The sequence below is a fragment of the Etheostoma cragini genome, chromosome 11, assembly GCF_013103735.1.
Source record: "Etheostoma cragini isolate CJK2018 chromosome 11, CSU_Ecrag_1.0, whole genome shotgun sequence".
Classification (NCBI taxonomy): Eukaryota; Metazoa; Chordata; class Actinopteri; order Perciformes; family Percidae; genus Etheostoma; species Etheostoma cragini.
The window spans coordinates 21,150,233-21,165,212 of NC_048417.1; the positions used below are offsets into that span (position 1 = coordinate 21,150,233).

The 14,980-nt window shown below is 42.2% G+C and overlaps 1 protein-coding gene across 13 annotated transcripts in view; it reads left to right on the top strand.

Annotated features, from left to right (window-relative positions):
• The first annotated feature begins 2,248 nt into the window (after nt 1-2,248).
• Nucleotides 2,249-14,980, top strand: part of myo1b (myosin IB) — a 61,033-nt gene continuing 48,301 nt past the window's right edge. For 5 of the 13 annotated variants that reach the window (XM_034886650.1, XM_034886654.1, XM_034886656.1 and 2 more), the window contains exons 1-3: nt 2,250-2,533; nt 11,181-11,327; nt 13,947-14,062. In XM_034886650.1, coding sequence (XP_034742541.1) covers nt 11,202-11,327; nt 13,947-14,062 — 242 coding nt within the window. In that variant the 5' untranslated portion in view covers nt 2,250-2,533; nt 11,181-11,201. Of the gene's footprint in view, nt 2,534-11,179; nt 11,328-13,946; nt 14,063-14,980 lie in introns of all 13 variants that reach the window. The other 8 variants (XM_034886648.1, XM_034886652.1, XM_034886651.1 and 5 more) reach the window with 2 other exon arrangements.

Genomic DNA, 14,980 nt, shown 5'->3' on the forward strand with positions numbered 1-14,980 from the left:
AATGGAGTATACTCACGTCCCGTCCCTGTAATTGACCCCCTGTACAGACGGTGACATGTTGAAAATAAATAACATCTATCTTTCAGCTATAGAGCTATTCATGGCAACATTGGGTTTCATATGGTATTACGTGAAATATCGTAGCCTACGCCAACGGTTTATTGTTTAGTTACGATTCCTTCTTCTTAAATCCGTTACAGAGAATTTATTTATGTAGCCTATGATAGCTTTTTTTTATATAATGGGCTATCTATCCCATCCAATGTAGAGCAGGCCCATCTGTAATTTCAACAAGCACTGAGGAAAGAACCCATTTTGATGACAAAGGACAATGACGTATGTATGATAGAATGCAGGTCTGGGTATACCCAGACCTGCTAATGCCATGCCATGGTAGCCATGCCCTCTGACAGTAGGTGGGCATGGCTACCAGTATTCTATATAATAGAAGTAGGCTAGAGGCTCGACCTACGTCAACATTTTAAACAAGATCCAGCCTATATATATTCTCCAATAAGCATACAATTCCCCACATTCTTAGATAATGAGAATTATCATTAAAAGGGTATAGCCTACTACAACTGGGTCATTCTTAGCAAATGTTGCCATTTGAGGTTGGGAAACTTGCCAATTTTTACCCACAATCTTACTGATTTTATCATTTCATACAATGAAGGATATGATCATCTATGAGACAGATATATTGGGACAGTTCAGGATGTCATGACATCAGAATTTTGATCATGTTTCTTACATTTTATATACACATGTACATTTTAATCTCTAGTAATGAATGTTTTTTAATGGACAGTTATTATAATATTTACACAAACTGTATTGTGAAGTCTTTAAAGATGCTTTAGTAGTTTTTTTAGCAATTTTATTTTCTTTAATTATTATTATTATGTTTATGTTGTTTTTAATAAAGATTGAAAGAAAAAAAAGAAAAACAATGACAGTTTGAAGTGGGGAAAAAAAAGTAGCCTAGTTAACGAGTCAATGAGAAGACATGTCTCACGCCCCCCCCCAAAAAAAAAAGAAAAAAGAAAAGAAAAGAAAAAGAAAACTCTATTAAATTAAATAATTAATTAAACTCTAAAGGATAAGTTTCGTGGCCATACAGCCAAACCATTTCAGGTGATAGCGTAACAGAGCCGTGACGAAGTCGTCTGTTTGAGTAAGATCAACCTGCACAGTGGCAACAGCGCCCCCTGCAGTCACAAAATACGGTGGTCACGGAATTTGGTGTTACACCGTCAGCGGTGCGTTTAAACCTCTTTCCCAGCTAACAATTTTTGGTTCCCAGAACGTTCTGGGAACGTTCGTTTTTGGTTGTGGGAACGTTCCCTGAAGGTTTTTTTTGGTTGTAGTTTGGTTGTCTGTAAGTTAATTGGAAAGTTTTCTTAACGTTCCCGGAACGTTCGTTTTTGGTTACAGCGAACGTTCTCGGAACGTTCCCCTAACGTTCTCTAAAAGTTACAACCTTTAGAGAAGGTTAGGGGAACGTTCCCTTAACGTTGCAACCTTTAGAGAACGTTAGGGGAACATTCCTTTGGCGTTGCAACCCTCAGCGAACGTTACGGAACGGTCTCTTAACGTTAGAGGAACGTTCGCTGTAACCAAAAACGTTAAGAAAACCTTCCAATTAACCTACAGACAACCAAACTACAACCAAAAAAAACTTTACTGACACCGTAAAATGACCATGAGCTAGCCTAGCCTAGCTATGATAACACGAGTCAACAAGTCTGTGCTATCTAGCATTAAGACGCAGGAGGGGGGTGTTGTGCTGTCGGGTGGATGGTTTATCTGTCTGTGGGATGAAGGGAAAACTTTAATGGTGCGTTACCATTCACCTCGTAAATCTTGCCACTAGTTCTGGGAATTTATGTTCGTTCAATTGAACACACTCATTCACTTTTTTTTGGCAAAGAGTGATTTTCATATTTCTGAATGACATTATCTGCATATGCTAAATAAAGTAGTTTAAAATAGGCCTGCATGACAAGTCTACCCTCTGGCCCAAGGAAGGATTGGGCATAGGCCATAGCCTAGCTACTGCTGTTTGGATGGGAAGTGCAATGTGGTAAATGGCCGGTGTTTGGTGAGGTGAAAGTTACGGAAAGCTTTGTATGTCCACACAATCACGGTGGGTGTCATGAAGTGCCTCATGTGGCCAAACAAAATGAAAACAAATAATTCCGATAGCATCTGAAGGCATCACAGCCCCACCTCCCCCGCGCTGGAGGTGATTAGGGGACGCTGGACTAGCACAGAGACGCCGCTCCAGCCACTCCCTAAGCACGGTGGATCCTGCACTCTCTAGTCCACCCAGAGCTCCTTGTTAAGTGCCCAGAGTTCCAGATGAGAGCCGCGTTCAGCCGCATCCACACAGCAGACACGCGGTAAACTACCGGCAGCGGCGAAGGGCGTCAGGAGCCACTCCACACGGGGAGAAAACACCTCTGGGATCCTACTTTTGTCCGCAGAGTGGATTTAGGACGAGAGGGATCAACTCTTGCAGAGATAAGAGGCAAGTTTGACATCTTCTGTTGCTGTTGCTACTTGGTTAGGTGCTGACAATGGAACAACTGCGGGTCCTTTCTTATGCTTTGGGTCATATTTCCCATTTGTTACACCGTTCGCTGCAACTTTTCTCCAAAGTTAACTTTGCATTGACCGTCTGCTTCCCAACTCATTCATTCCTCCTCACTTCATGCAGGAGGGGGGGGGGGATTTTTTTCCTCCTGTTTTATCTTTCTTTTCTCTGTGTAGGCTATAGGATTGCTATGGGGGTAAAACTGGTTGGACTGGACTGAGTAGCCCATGTCCAAGTTTCGATGTTTCTTTCTTAGACCAAACCAATGCTGCTTTAGCATTTCCAACATATGGTGTCGTCGCTGATTGCACACATCTGCGGGTTTAGGCACCACCTTTGTCATTCAAGAGTCAGTCAAACCAGGCTGCAGAGGACCGCAGCAGATGTGTCAACTCTCTACAACTCATTCAGAGTTCAGTCTCTTCAGACGGCGCTGTGATAGAGCAGCATCAACTGGACGAGCGCTCTGTGAAATGGCCGTTTTAGTTAGTTGAGTAGAGAAGAGTTGAATGAAAAAAGTAAAAAAAAAAAAGTCTGATCGCCATGCTGGGATCATTCAAAGAAAATTGATCTGATTTCACTTACAGTTGCTTGAGAAAGTTTACACACCCATGTTAAAGTTGATTAAAAAGAGGAACAAAAAAACATATTTTGGAAATGGATCTTAATGCCTTAATTTAAAAAAATGTAAGAAAATCCAACCTTTTAAGGACACCGGGACATGATCACACCCCTATGTTAAATTCCCATAGAGGCAGGCAGATTTTTATTTTTAAAAATCCTCACATACGTTCACCATACCTAGAGTTTGTTATGGGGAAGTTTACATAAGATCATCTCTCAATGCAAATCAAACCAGCTATTAAGTCAACTGATATAACACTGTGCCAATCTCTATGTATGTGAGGATGTGGGGTTAGTTTAATTCCAAAGGCCAAGGGAACTTTATCAGGATGCATAGTATCCTGGATTCGTTAAATAACTGGCTTTTAGAAATAAAAATCTGCCTTCCTCTATGGGAATTTAACATAGGGGTGTGTACACTAATGTCCCTTATTCATTCACAAAGAAAATTGTTGTCCTTTTTTTAAAAGGTTGAATCTTTCTAATTTTTCTAACTTTAGCATTGGTGTGTAAACTTTCTTAAACCATTGTATATCCTTGTGTTATGTAACCCTATGATCTAGGGATCACACTTGGATGTATGACATAGGCTATACAAAAATAAGATCAATGCCAGCTTTAATCCAAGTGAAGGTGGGTTTAGCCTCCAGTGCACCCGTTGCTGACTGGAATAAATTACAGCTCAGCATGCGACTGTATGATTATAACTATTCACCTCTCTGAGAAACATCCTAGAGGTCCTTCTTGTCAGAGTTGGCCTGCTTTCTTTTGGCCGGGATCCCCCTGTGGGATCCAACCTGGAACTTATCAAAACCAAACGAGGAGAGGAATGCCTTCATGGGAAGAAAACCGTAGTAGGCGTAGATTCAGAAAAAAAAAAAAAAAGCTACACTACATGATTCAATACACTGTGGTTTCATTAGATACAAAAATAGACTAAATAATTATACAATAGAATTTGTTGTAAAGTCACCATGGGTGCATGTCATGGTTTAGTTTCTGTAGAATAAATGGAATGTGTCTGCATCTAATTGCAAACAGCAGCTGTTGATAGATGTTTTTAACTGAGTCAAGGCCTGCAGAAACTGCTGATTGCACTCAGTCTAAACAGAGGGCTTTACCTTGGCTGTTGTTGTTTTTTTAAGCAGTTTAAGTCAAGCTGTGAACATTTACACATGTTAAGGCTGCGGTATGCACATATTAATGCTTATAATTGGGCCACAAAACATGAATTCAGTGGAAATGTTACAAACTCGCAGTCTTGTTCCACTTTAAATGTTCTAGCTTGTCTTTTGATGCCAGATTGTTTCTATGCATGGCTCTGCTTTGATTCCTTAACCCCTAATTCCAATTGTGAACTTAAAATCCCAAGAGGATCAGATAGGACTTTTTTAAATTTTTTTTTGTGTCTTCCTCTTTGTGGTTTTCCACAAATATGCCCCGCCTCTGTTGGCCGGAGTCTCTCTCGGGAAGCCAGATGGGAACTTTATTACCAGCGCTGATCAAACAAACAGTGATGTAAGATGACTGTGAAAGGTAGTGTGTGTGGTAAGCCTTCAGAGTTGCACAGACTCCTGGAAAAAGTTACAACCGTTTAGTTCAGACTTGGAAACGTCAGCATGGGGGACTGTTGGCTTCTCTAGGAGCTCTCCTCAGTGTAAGCCTGTTGGCCGGCCTGGTTTGAGTTGCATCAGTGTTTCCTCAATGTGCCAAAAAGCCTCTCCATGAACACTTCTCAGGTGAGATGAAGTGGTCTAATTGGGTGTGTGTATAGAGGACCAAAGTCCCCCGGCCAGTGTCATGGTGATGGATGGTGTTTGCACGCGTCTGCCCGTGCAGCTTAGCGTAGTGAGGCGTGCATCTTGTGTTCACCCTGCATCAACAGAGGTGGACAGGGGACACGTACACCCCAACTGAGTGGACCATGAAAAGCCTTCAGGAGCCTCTGTTTAAATAGGATTTTCTAAAACCAGGATGCATCCAAAGCCCTGCGATTGATATGTAGTCACAACTCCAGTTCAGTGACTTTGTGATACACGTGTGAGAGAGAGAGAGAGAGAGATGTTGCTTGATGCTACTTTTTGAGTTGAAAGGGTAAAAAAAAAAACACATATTGCCTTCAAGTCCACTATTCTAGCTGATGTGCTGTTTGACTCTGAACATTTTCCACCAATTCAACTTAACTGCTTAGACTCTAAGTCTCCCCCTGGAGCTGGAGTAATAACGCTGTACATTTTTCAGTCAGCTCACTGTTGCTTTGTTAAGGCCACTGCAGCTGCTTTCTCCATTCACTTATGGAAAACCAAGCCAGACCAAGTGTTTGATGCCGCCATAGGTGCTAAGGCAGAGCAGGCTGGGGAACATTTGAGTGTGGTCATGTACTATAATCCAGTGGAAATTATAACCTTGCAGCATTCTCCTGCGTGAATGTATTAGATCATTGATGAGTGGTTGGCCACTTTAGAGCTGTTGTACTCATAAAGCACAACCACCTGGACCCTGAGGACCCAGGAGAGGACCGTTGACCATATATCTGTGCAAACGAGAAAGTCAAAAGACCGGGTATTTATTAAAAAAAAAAAATAACTCCACCTTGACTTTTTAGTTTTTAAACAGTTGCCTGTCACAGCCATTTGACACTGCGAGTGTGAAAAGGCACCTCAAGTACAGAGTTAGCGGTGAACTGTTTCCTGATGCAAGTTGATATCAGTGGTAAAAGGCCCGTAGCTTTTCACCTGGTCACCTGGTTGTCTTTACACTAGAAGGGGAAAAAAATGGGGCATAATATGTCTAATTACACGTATGCGCCATGCTCATAGACGGAATGAGGAAATTACAAACCTTCATTTGCTCCATTTGATAAAATATATAAATGCACGAGATTAAGACTCAGTCTTAGAACGTTTTCCGTATATATCCTCAATTTTCTAAATGGGGGAACGATATGATGATGTTGTTGTTGTTGTTGTTATTATGCAGACTTTTTTGTAATGATGTAGGATCCCATTGCTCATAGTAAAGCTGATGAAGAAAATATATCTACAAGGCCTTTTTTAGCACCTCATCCAGTTGTTAACTGGTCTCTTCTCGATCACGGTTTTGTATGCTTGGTGGATTCATTAAGGTACGGTTGGTTGATCCTTTTGTCATTTTGATTGCCAGCTGTAGGCTCATGTTTTGTAAATGGACCAGTCTCTCTGCTGTCGGAGCTGGCTTGTAAATAAAGCCCAGTGTTTGTTTGGATTGCAGGTTTATGTTTAACCAGGCTGGAAGGTTGTTTGGCATGAAAACTCCGTTGGACCCGCAAATGTGTGCAGCTTTTGACAGATAAGACATCGTGATATCAGCCGTCAGTAAGTGCAAGCTGTGTCAAAGGGGTTTGTTGAGTCTTTTAGTGGGCCTGCGAGTGGCCTGCCCGTTGGTTCGTGTGCCAGCCTTTGCTCACTCGCTCTCGCAAAGATCTGCACGTGGAGTCGTTGAGGACTCTGGATTCCAGGTCACTTTCTCAGGCAGCAGCTCCCTCTCTGCCCCTATAAACCCCCGTCCTGTCTGTTCTGGCCTGCTCTCTGGCGCTGCCCCATGCCCTGCTGCTGCTCCAGTAGGGAGGGCTTTAATCTCCTTCATTGCCTGCAGATTGTGATGTTGTGACTCCCCTACCTCCCGACAAGGCCAGCCCGATCTGCAGGGGATTTTACAGGCCATTACGCTGCATAATGCCTTTTTATTATCATTTGTTTGCAGAGAGACGCCTCTTATGTTCTCTCAAACAAGCGCTCCCAAGGTATACTGACGCCAATCATCTCTGTGTGTAGCTCAAACAATGACCATTAGCTCTCTCACGCCACATGACATTGTAGACTGCAAGCTTGCTTTGTGGATGAAAATATTCTATTGGTGGCCACTCTGAGCTGCTTTTTTATTTTTAATCAGGCACACGCACCCTAGCAAGAAGCAGCTGGTTTAGTGGCTCCAGTTTCTGTCTTTTTGCTACTCGTGTGTTTTGCGTGCATGTGAGTGCCTTTGACCTTTTGGTTCAGCGACTTTTCTCCTCGCTAGAGGACAGTAAAGGAAATGTGGTCTAGGGCCTTTAAATACTATATGTACATTTAATGTTTTTTTCTTCTTCATTTTGTCCCTTGTAGCTGGATCTGGCCGAGAAATCTAGGTCAATATAAGCAGGAAGCATAGGGTGTCTCATAATACCGGTGGTGACATGCATTGAAATCCCCGGGGTCCAGCCCACTCTTCACACACAATCTCTCATTGTTTATCTTCTTTCTGTTGAGCATCTTGGCTCTTCTAAATACAGCCCTTTAATCTGTAGGAATTACAGTTCAGACTCTAATTTAAAATTAACTTCTGTAATTTGTACTGTATGTGGGATCAAAACTACACACTGACATTTAAGGTGGGATGTAGTTGATTTTGTCGGGGGAGGGAAGGGTTGTTTGGTGTCAGCAGCAGGTATTATGTTGAATTTATATTGGTGATAGAAGATGATTACTAATGGAAGTCGAGAACCAGGAAACCCTAGCAAAAAGTAACTAATAATGGAATCGTATTGTAACACAGATCCAACCATTTAAAATATGTTTTTTTTTTAACAGAATCTGATGGATGCACAAGGCCAGCAGTTAATGTACCCACCTTGAATGATGTGTAACATTCCCATCTGACTTATATCCAGAGGAGGGTATTTGACCATACGTTTCACTACATCACTGATTCGTCAGATTATGATTTAAGATTAATAGCAGCTAAACCATGTGGGCACACATGTGATGCTAACCTCCTAAACATGCATCAAAGAGATTTAATCAATCTCTCTGATGCATTTTGCATCAGAGAGATTGATAAAACAGGACACTTCTAATCCAGTTCTGAGAGTCTAAGGTTCATATGAGTCACTTTGATTTAGACAGAGAACAGTGGTGTAGGCTACTTTAAAAATAACAAAAAACAAGTGTGTACATTGAGGTAACCCACTATAAAATTGTCTTACCAATAGACTGGTTATATTTGTCATCTGTCCACCATTCAGGAAGGATGTTGTTCCCCCGAGTTTAATCAAGGCGGTTGGGTTTTTCTCTCATTCTCCCGCTTTGGATCCAGTGCAAACAGCAGGGAGCAACTCTTATTAATGGGATTGTGTCACTGGCAGTCTAGAAGCCAGTTCCAAATCTGGGGTAGTGGGTTATCAGCTGAGGGCACGCAGCATCCAGGCTGCAGACTGATGCAATATGTTGTTGGTCAGACTAGCATTTGGGCAACATGGACACATACTGTTCTCCTCCAGGTCATTAAGGCTTCAGCATCTGGTTTCACGAGGGAGTGGGCTATGTTCGTTTAGACTCCTGTTTGTTCACACCAAAGAGTAAACTCAGCACTTTCACTGCATGCACCTCCTGCCAGGGAGTATTAAGTCTGCAGAAGCTGGTTAGTTAACTACTTTTTACAAATTTATTTTTACCAATATTGATTGTGGCGGCCACTGGCTAATACACTTAGCTTATGCTCTCAGGATGACCAATATTATTAATAATAATGGCCATGACTTGTTTGTGAATTTGAGTGTATTTACATACAAGGTATATACATGTCAAATTCTTACTCTAGGAATCTATCTATAAATTAATGTAATGCTCTATTGTAGATAGAAAAACCTGGGATGTTGTACAAAGCAGCACAGATAACAAACCCTATGTTGTGACATCACAGAGCAGGGATTGCTGTTTTATCCCTCTGCACCTAATGTAAAAAGGAAATAACTTGATTTAAAGTAGCGTTGCAGACAACCAAAGCAGCAGGTAGACATGAGCCGTCGCTGGGAATTCCTTGGCACAATGCCATCAGAGCGGCACATTGCATGCACAAAGTAACAGACCTCACTGGACTGGGTGACAAGTAAGTAAGTCGGTGTTGAGATGGAGCTGTTGCAGCCCACTTTAAAAAGGTCTTAATTGCAAAAGAACATCAATCATTTTTCAACACTCTGCCCCCTCTGTTTTAGCCCACCTTTCAAAGATTAGTTTTCACGCTGAGTGTAAGAATGAGTGGTTTTGGAACTCGAGTCTTGCCTCCCACTAAGAGCTGGGCCACTTCTTTATGGTCCAATAACATTGTGCCCTGCAGGGGAACAGAAGCCAGGGGAAAAGTGAAGTGGAAGTCTACACAGGGAATCCATTTTTTTTTTTTTTTATTCCCATGCTGCTCTGAAATTGCTGCTAAAAGTCCATTTTTATCCCCCAATTAGAAAGTTGAATATATCGTCCTGTTTTGGCTATTGGCCAATTGTTTCAGGTCACATACTGTGTTATCCTCTGAGCAAGTTGTTTTAATCTCCCAAACACAAACTTCCCACTTCTTATACTGTGTGTGGCTGTATTATCAGAAATCTGTGTGAAATCAATCAATGCCTGATTTTATTCCCCCCCCCTCGCCTTGCCATCATGCTTTCACGAATATCTTCGCCATATTTTCTTTTTGTCTACCAAGCAGTGTCTGTTTCTGGTTATGCAAAAACCCCATCTGTACTAAGTGCAGTGAACAATAGATGACTACATGGCCTGGTCTATTAGCCTGTTGTGGATAGCCTGTCACAACAGCAGACATTGGGTTTTTAGTACAGCAAAGCCCTGTGTCAAGGCCCTGAATGTATCTTTTATCTCTGGCCCAATAGCGTTGGGATTACTGTGCCAAAAGAGATGCAAGGCAACCCAGGACTCAAAACTGCCACCCCCAGCAGTGTCTTTGTCATGGTGCACTCCAGCCCAGATCCTTTACCAGACCCAAATATTATAGCGCTGCTATAAGCAAGATTGGTGCAGGAAAAAAAACATGATGCCGTTTACTGTTTTTGTGGCTATTTTATTTGAAGTATAACAAGTCCTGAAACGGGAGCAGATTCCAGCAGACACCCAGAGGTCACGAACAAACTTCCTTAGTTATGTAATAGCCTATGGGACGTTCTCACATGCCACAGGACTGGATAGCCAATCAAAGGACCCCGCTCCTCCCCGGGAGTCAAACCACTGCTGTCCAAACATGTCCACGCCGGAGTTTATTTGTATTGGCTAAGTTTAGGACTGCTTATTTTCCGATCAGAGAATGGCTCTCAAAAAACTTTGTCGGGCGTCACAAATAATGAACAACAACCACAAAGTAATGTCCTTATGGGTGTGATCAAGTGATGCATTTTCTTGAACCAGCGTTTCTCACCAAAACACAGTGTGTATCCTCGCCACTGTCGCACTGTTGCTTGCTCTGGAGGAGACTACTAGAACTGTTGGGTCCTTGTAAATTCTGGAGTGTGGTCTATCTGTATAGTGTCTTGAGATAACTCTTGTTATGAATTGATACTATAAATAAAATTGAATTGAATTGTATCCTCGGGTTCTAACAAATGAGTTTATGTGCATAATCTTCCTTGTAAAACTTGTAAAATAAAATATTTGCTTGTTTTTTTCCTTCATTAACATTGCTGGCTCAGTTATGTTGGGTGCGTGCGTGCTAGGCCTGGGCGACAGTGAGAACATCAAATATCGCGATATTCTTGACAAAATACCTCTATAGATATTGCAGTGATATTCTAGGGATGACAATTTGTGCTCTAACAAAATATCTTCCCACTTAGATTTTAGATAAATAGTCATCAGTAATGTGGACATAAGGTCTATGTGGGGGAAAAGGCAAATAATAGAACAACCTGGTATGACTTTTGTCATATCATGAAATTACGATATCCAACATCTAAGACGATATCTAGTCTTGGATCATGATATTGACATACTTTGTGTGTGTGTGTGTGTGTGTGTGTGTATGAGAGAGACAAACATTTGCCTACTGTTAGAAACATTGCTCTAGAGTACCACTAGTGGTCCAAAACCTCTGCAGAGTATCTGTTCTAATTTACAGTATGTGTGATGCATCTCTTCCTTCCTCTCAATTGTTCTTGCAGGGGGGGACACCTGCAGCCAAAATGGAGGTGAAGACGTCCCTTCTAGACAACATGATTGGGGTTGGCGACATGGTCCTCCTAGAACCCCTGTCTGAAGACTCATTCATCGAGAACTTGAGGAAGCGCTTTGACCACAATGAGATCTACGTAAGTCTTACCACTGGATCATCATTACATCGTCTGAACCTCATTTGAGTAGTAGTGTAACAGTATTGCTCGTCCCTGCTTCCAAAGACTGATCTAGACAGCTTCCCCAAGGAAACGTGCAGATACTTTTCACAACTCTATTGTTTTTTTCATTGCCTCACTTATTTTAGTCTGGGCCACGGTGGCACAGATACAGAGACCACAGTAACCAACCAATCAGTAAATCACATCTCCAAGGAATGTAGATGATGCCTTTTTAACTGAGGCATGAAATCCAGAGCTCGGGGACAAGAAGGGGGCTGGCTCACCTCTAGAAGAAAGCGGTTTCTATCTATCTACTATCATCCCTTCGTCAGACGTTTGGTTCTGGGCTTCGAGCTGTGCCACTCCGTGATACTTCTTCTCTTCAGGTCGGCTGCTCCCGACGTCAGCCAAGACGATTACAGCTCTGCTCTGGACCAGGGCCCAAGGGCTGCTGTCCCCTCATATAGTGATTATTGCCTTAGCGACGCGCTAGATATTTTGCCAAGATGCAGCCCACATCCCGCTGAGGAATGGGACTGATGCTTTAACATTTCAGGTCCCCTCAATTTTCTGTCCTAAACTAAAAGCTCCGACATTTATATGTCCTGTGTGGGGTTGACCTAAATGTTGTGGGACTAGTTGTGCCTTTTGAAAATTGTTTATGTAATACACGCTCCTCCTAAGAGGTGCAAAATCATAATATTTCCCGCCATTACCTAGTTTAGTCCCGGTGGCCGTGAAAGTGGCGCGTTCACGGAAAGGCAAATCAGATGGCTGGAAGTTTATAATGGAAGCTTTTTGGTGGCACAAGCTGCCCCTCAGGAGTGATGACCGGGGGAAAAAAAACCCGAAGCCTGTACTTATCCAATAAATCTGTGGCGCGCAATCCCTGCCTGTGAATGTATTTTCCCTCATGTGGCATCATTCTTTACAAATGGCCCCAACCCCCACCCCAAACTATCATATGACAGCTCACAGCCGAAGAAACATGGCTTTGTTTTCCAGAGGGAGAGCGCATCATGTATCCAATAACTCTGTGGAAAATCAAAGGGAAAAGAACTGTCCCTGTGAACTGATGCCCTGCTTCTTATGTCACACTCTTGATCTGTTTCTGAGCGAGATAAAATCAACGGGTGTTTCTTGCATGTTTATTTAATTCCTGAAGCTTTTTGTTTTCACCATTAACTCTGCATTGTTACTTGCATGTTTAACTCTCTCTCTCTTCTTTTCCTTCAAAACCAAAACTGTGTCAGGAAGATCCGTGCCATTCTTTACCCCCAAATGGATTCTCTCAAATTGTAACAACCATCTACGCCTTTTTTTTCCTTTTTTCTAATGGCGTTCAATGACAAAGGAAGATATCAAGATACCTACATGTTTTGTTGCCTACATAGTTGCTGAGGTTTCAACCCCACCTATTCTAGTTACTCATAATCACATCATGTCACAATTTTTCACATAAGCACCTGCCAATTTTTTACTAAACAAGTCATAGCTATGTTGTCTTGTACACATATTTCCAAACTGTCATGCTAAAGGGTTTTAAGGACTTTTTTTATATTGCTGCTGAAAAGAAACGATTAATGTAGCTTTTGGACCAGTGACGTATCCTCCATGCAGCTATAATTTTAGTGACTGAACAGATGGCGCATTATAACGAGCAGGACAGCAGGTGTAGAAATGGCCCAAAAAAAGACAAGCATAAATGTTTGCTTTTTTTCATTTTTTTTTTGTCATTTTTAATGGGCTTTGTGGTTTTGGACAAGAGAACCCCACATTATCACGGGGTACTTTGTTTACATTGCCCACACTCCCTTTTGTTATCCGTCCTCTGCACTTGAAAAAAGTCTTGTCTCCAATGGGCTATTGACCAGGAGTCTGTGGGAGGCGGTGGCGTTGCCACAGGGAAGGCCATGCTCTGCTCTTGTCAGAGTGGGTTACGCAACAGCCATTACCATGGAAAGCAAAGAAAATGTTTCAAGTTGATGTTTTTGAACGTGCTCTCAGGGCTTTGAACGTAGGAGGACGTGGAAGATGATGGCTGCTTACATTCACTTTGAGAAAAGTGATTAATACCTGTGCGAATGTTACATAAAGGTGTTTTGTTCAGTGAAATGTGATACAGAAAGCTGTGCTTTTCATGTTTTGTTTGATTAAAACCCCACTGCTGACGTGTTAGATGTCTTGCATTGTAATTACATTTAATGCAGTTGACTAAAGCTACATATAGGAAGCAAATAACCTAAAATTATTCAGTTTATTTTGAGTTGTAGGGGCGCACAAGGGGCATTTCAAATATTTGTACGGCAGCATGAATACTTGCACTCACTACTAAAACCCTCATTCAGCATCTTGACCACTTTACAGTCTGTGTGTACTGCCCAGACCAGACTCCATAAAATGTTCCTTGTTGTTACACGTCTTTAGTTTCACTTCAGGCATTGCATGCCTCGACAGTGCATGAAGTAGTGAATTCCTCCCACCTAGACTTACCAATGAACACCCAAATGGAGAAAAAGTTGTAGGAATTGGTCTTTATTAAACACAAAATGTGGATTCCTACTAATGGTTTAGTTTTTTTCTTCACTTTTTCAGACATACATTGGCAGTGTGGTGATCTCCATGAACCCCTACAGGTCACTGCCCATCTTCACGCCAGAAAAAGTGGAGGAGTATCGCAACAGGAACTTCTATGAACTTAGTCCACACATGTGAGTCCGCCTCCCAAGTCTCCTCCAAAACCACTAATATATGTAAACGTCACGTCCGGCCTAAGGCTCAAGCACTTAGTTTGACAGTGAGGTTTCAATTTGGTTTCTTTCATGTGAATTTTTCATTTTTTTTTGCCGTTATAAAGAACTGCTGAGGATGGCACTTCACAAATGCTTTATTAGTTTAAATGTTTTGAGCAAGAACAGCCATCTGTCTGTTGAAGATACAGTGGATTGCAAACCACTGTAAGGATGATCAATTTGGTCCCAGTGATTAATGAAGGGGGGTAGGGAGGGGGCTGAGATCAGAGGGACACTAGCTCTTGCATGGAGAGTCAGTCTGGTGCTCTTGCTGGCCATTCAGCACTGTGGCCTGCCATCTGTCCATTGGCAACATTAAGTCAGCATTGCCGTGTGGCTGCCAAGAGAAAACAAAGCCCGCCACTCGTCAATTAGCCTGCTGTGTCTCTAGGCTACTGCAAAACCCCTCAGAGAGACGGACTCAAAGAGCAAGAGTGCCCTTATCCCAGAACAGACATACTCCCTGCAGACAAAAGCAAGCTCCTTGGCTCTACTTTACAGCCAGCTATACAGAACTGGCATGAAACAGTTTCAGGCTGTTTTGCCCCCTTTTTCTCGATTTAGTTGTACAGTGCCTGTCTCGCCCCTCTTTTATTGTGTATACTGGTAGAGACTGCTGGTGTGTACAGGGAGGTTTACTCCTGGTCAGCTACTCAGTGTACTAGTTTTAAAAGAAGGCATCACGTTTTTTTAGAGAAGGTCTCTTGTCATTTTGTTCTGTATAGTCTGCCATTTAACCGGTGTGGTGCAAAAGGCATACGCCCACGTGTTCCCAATATGACAATAACCACACACAACAATTTTCAAAAATGGTCACTGATCTTAGCATTACTACAA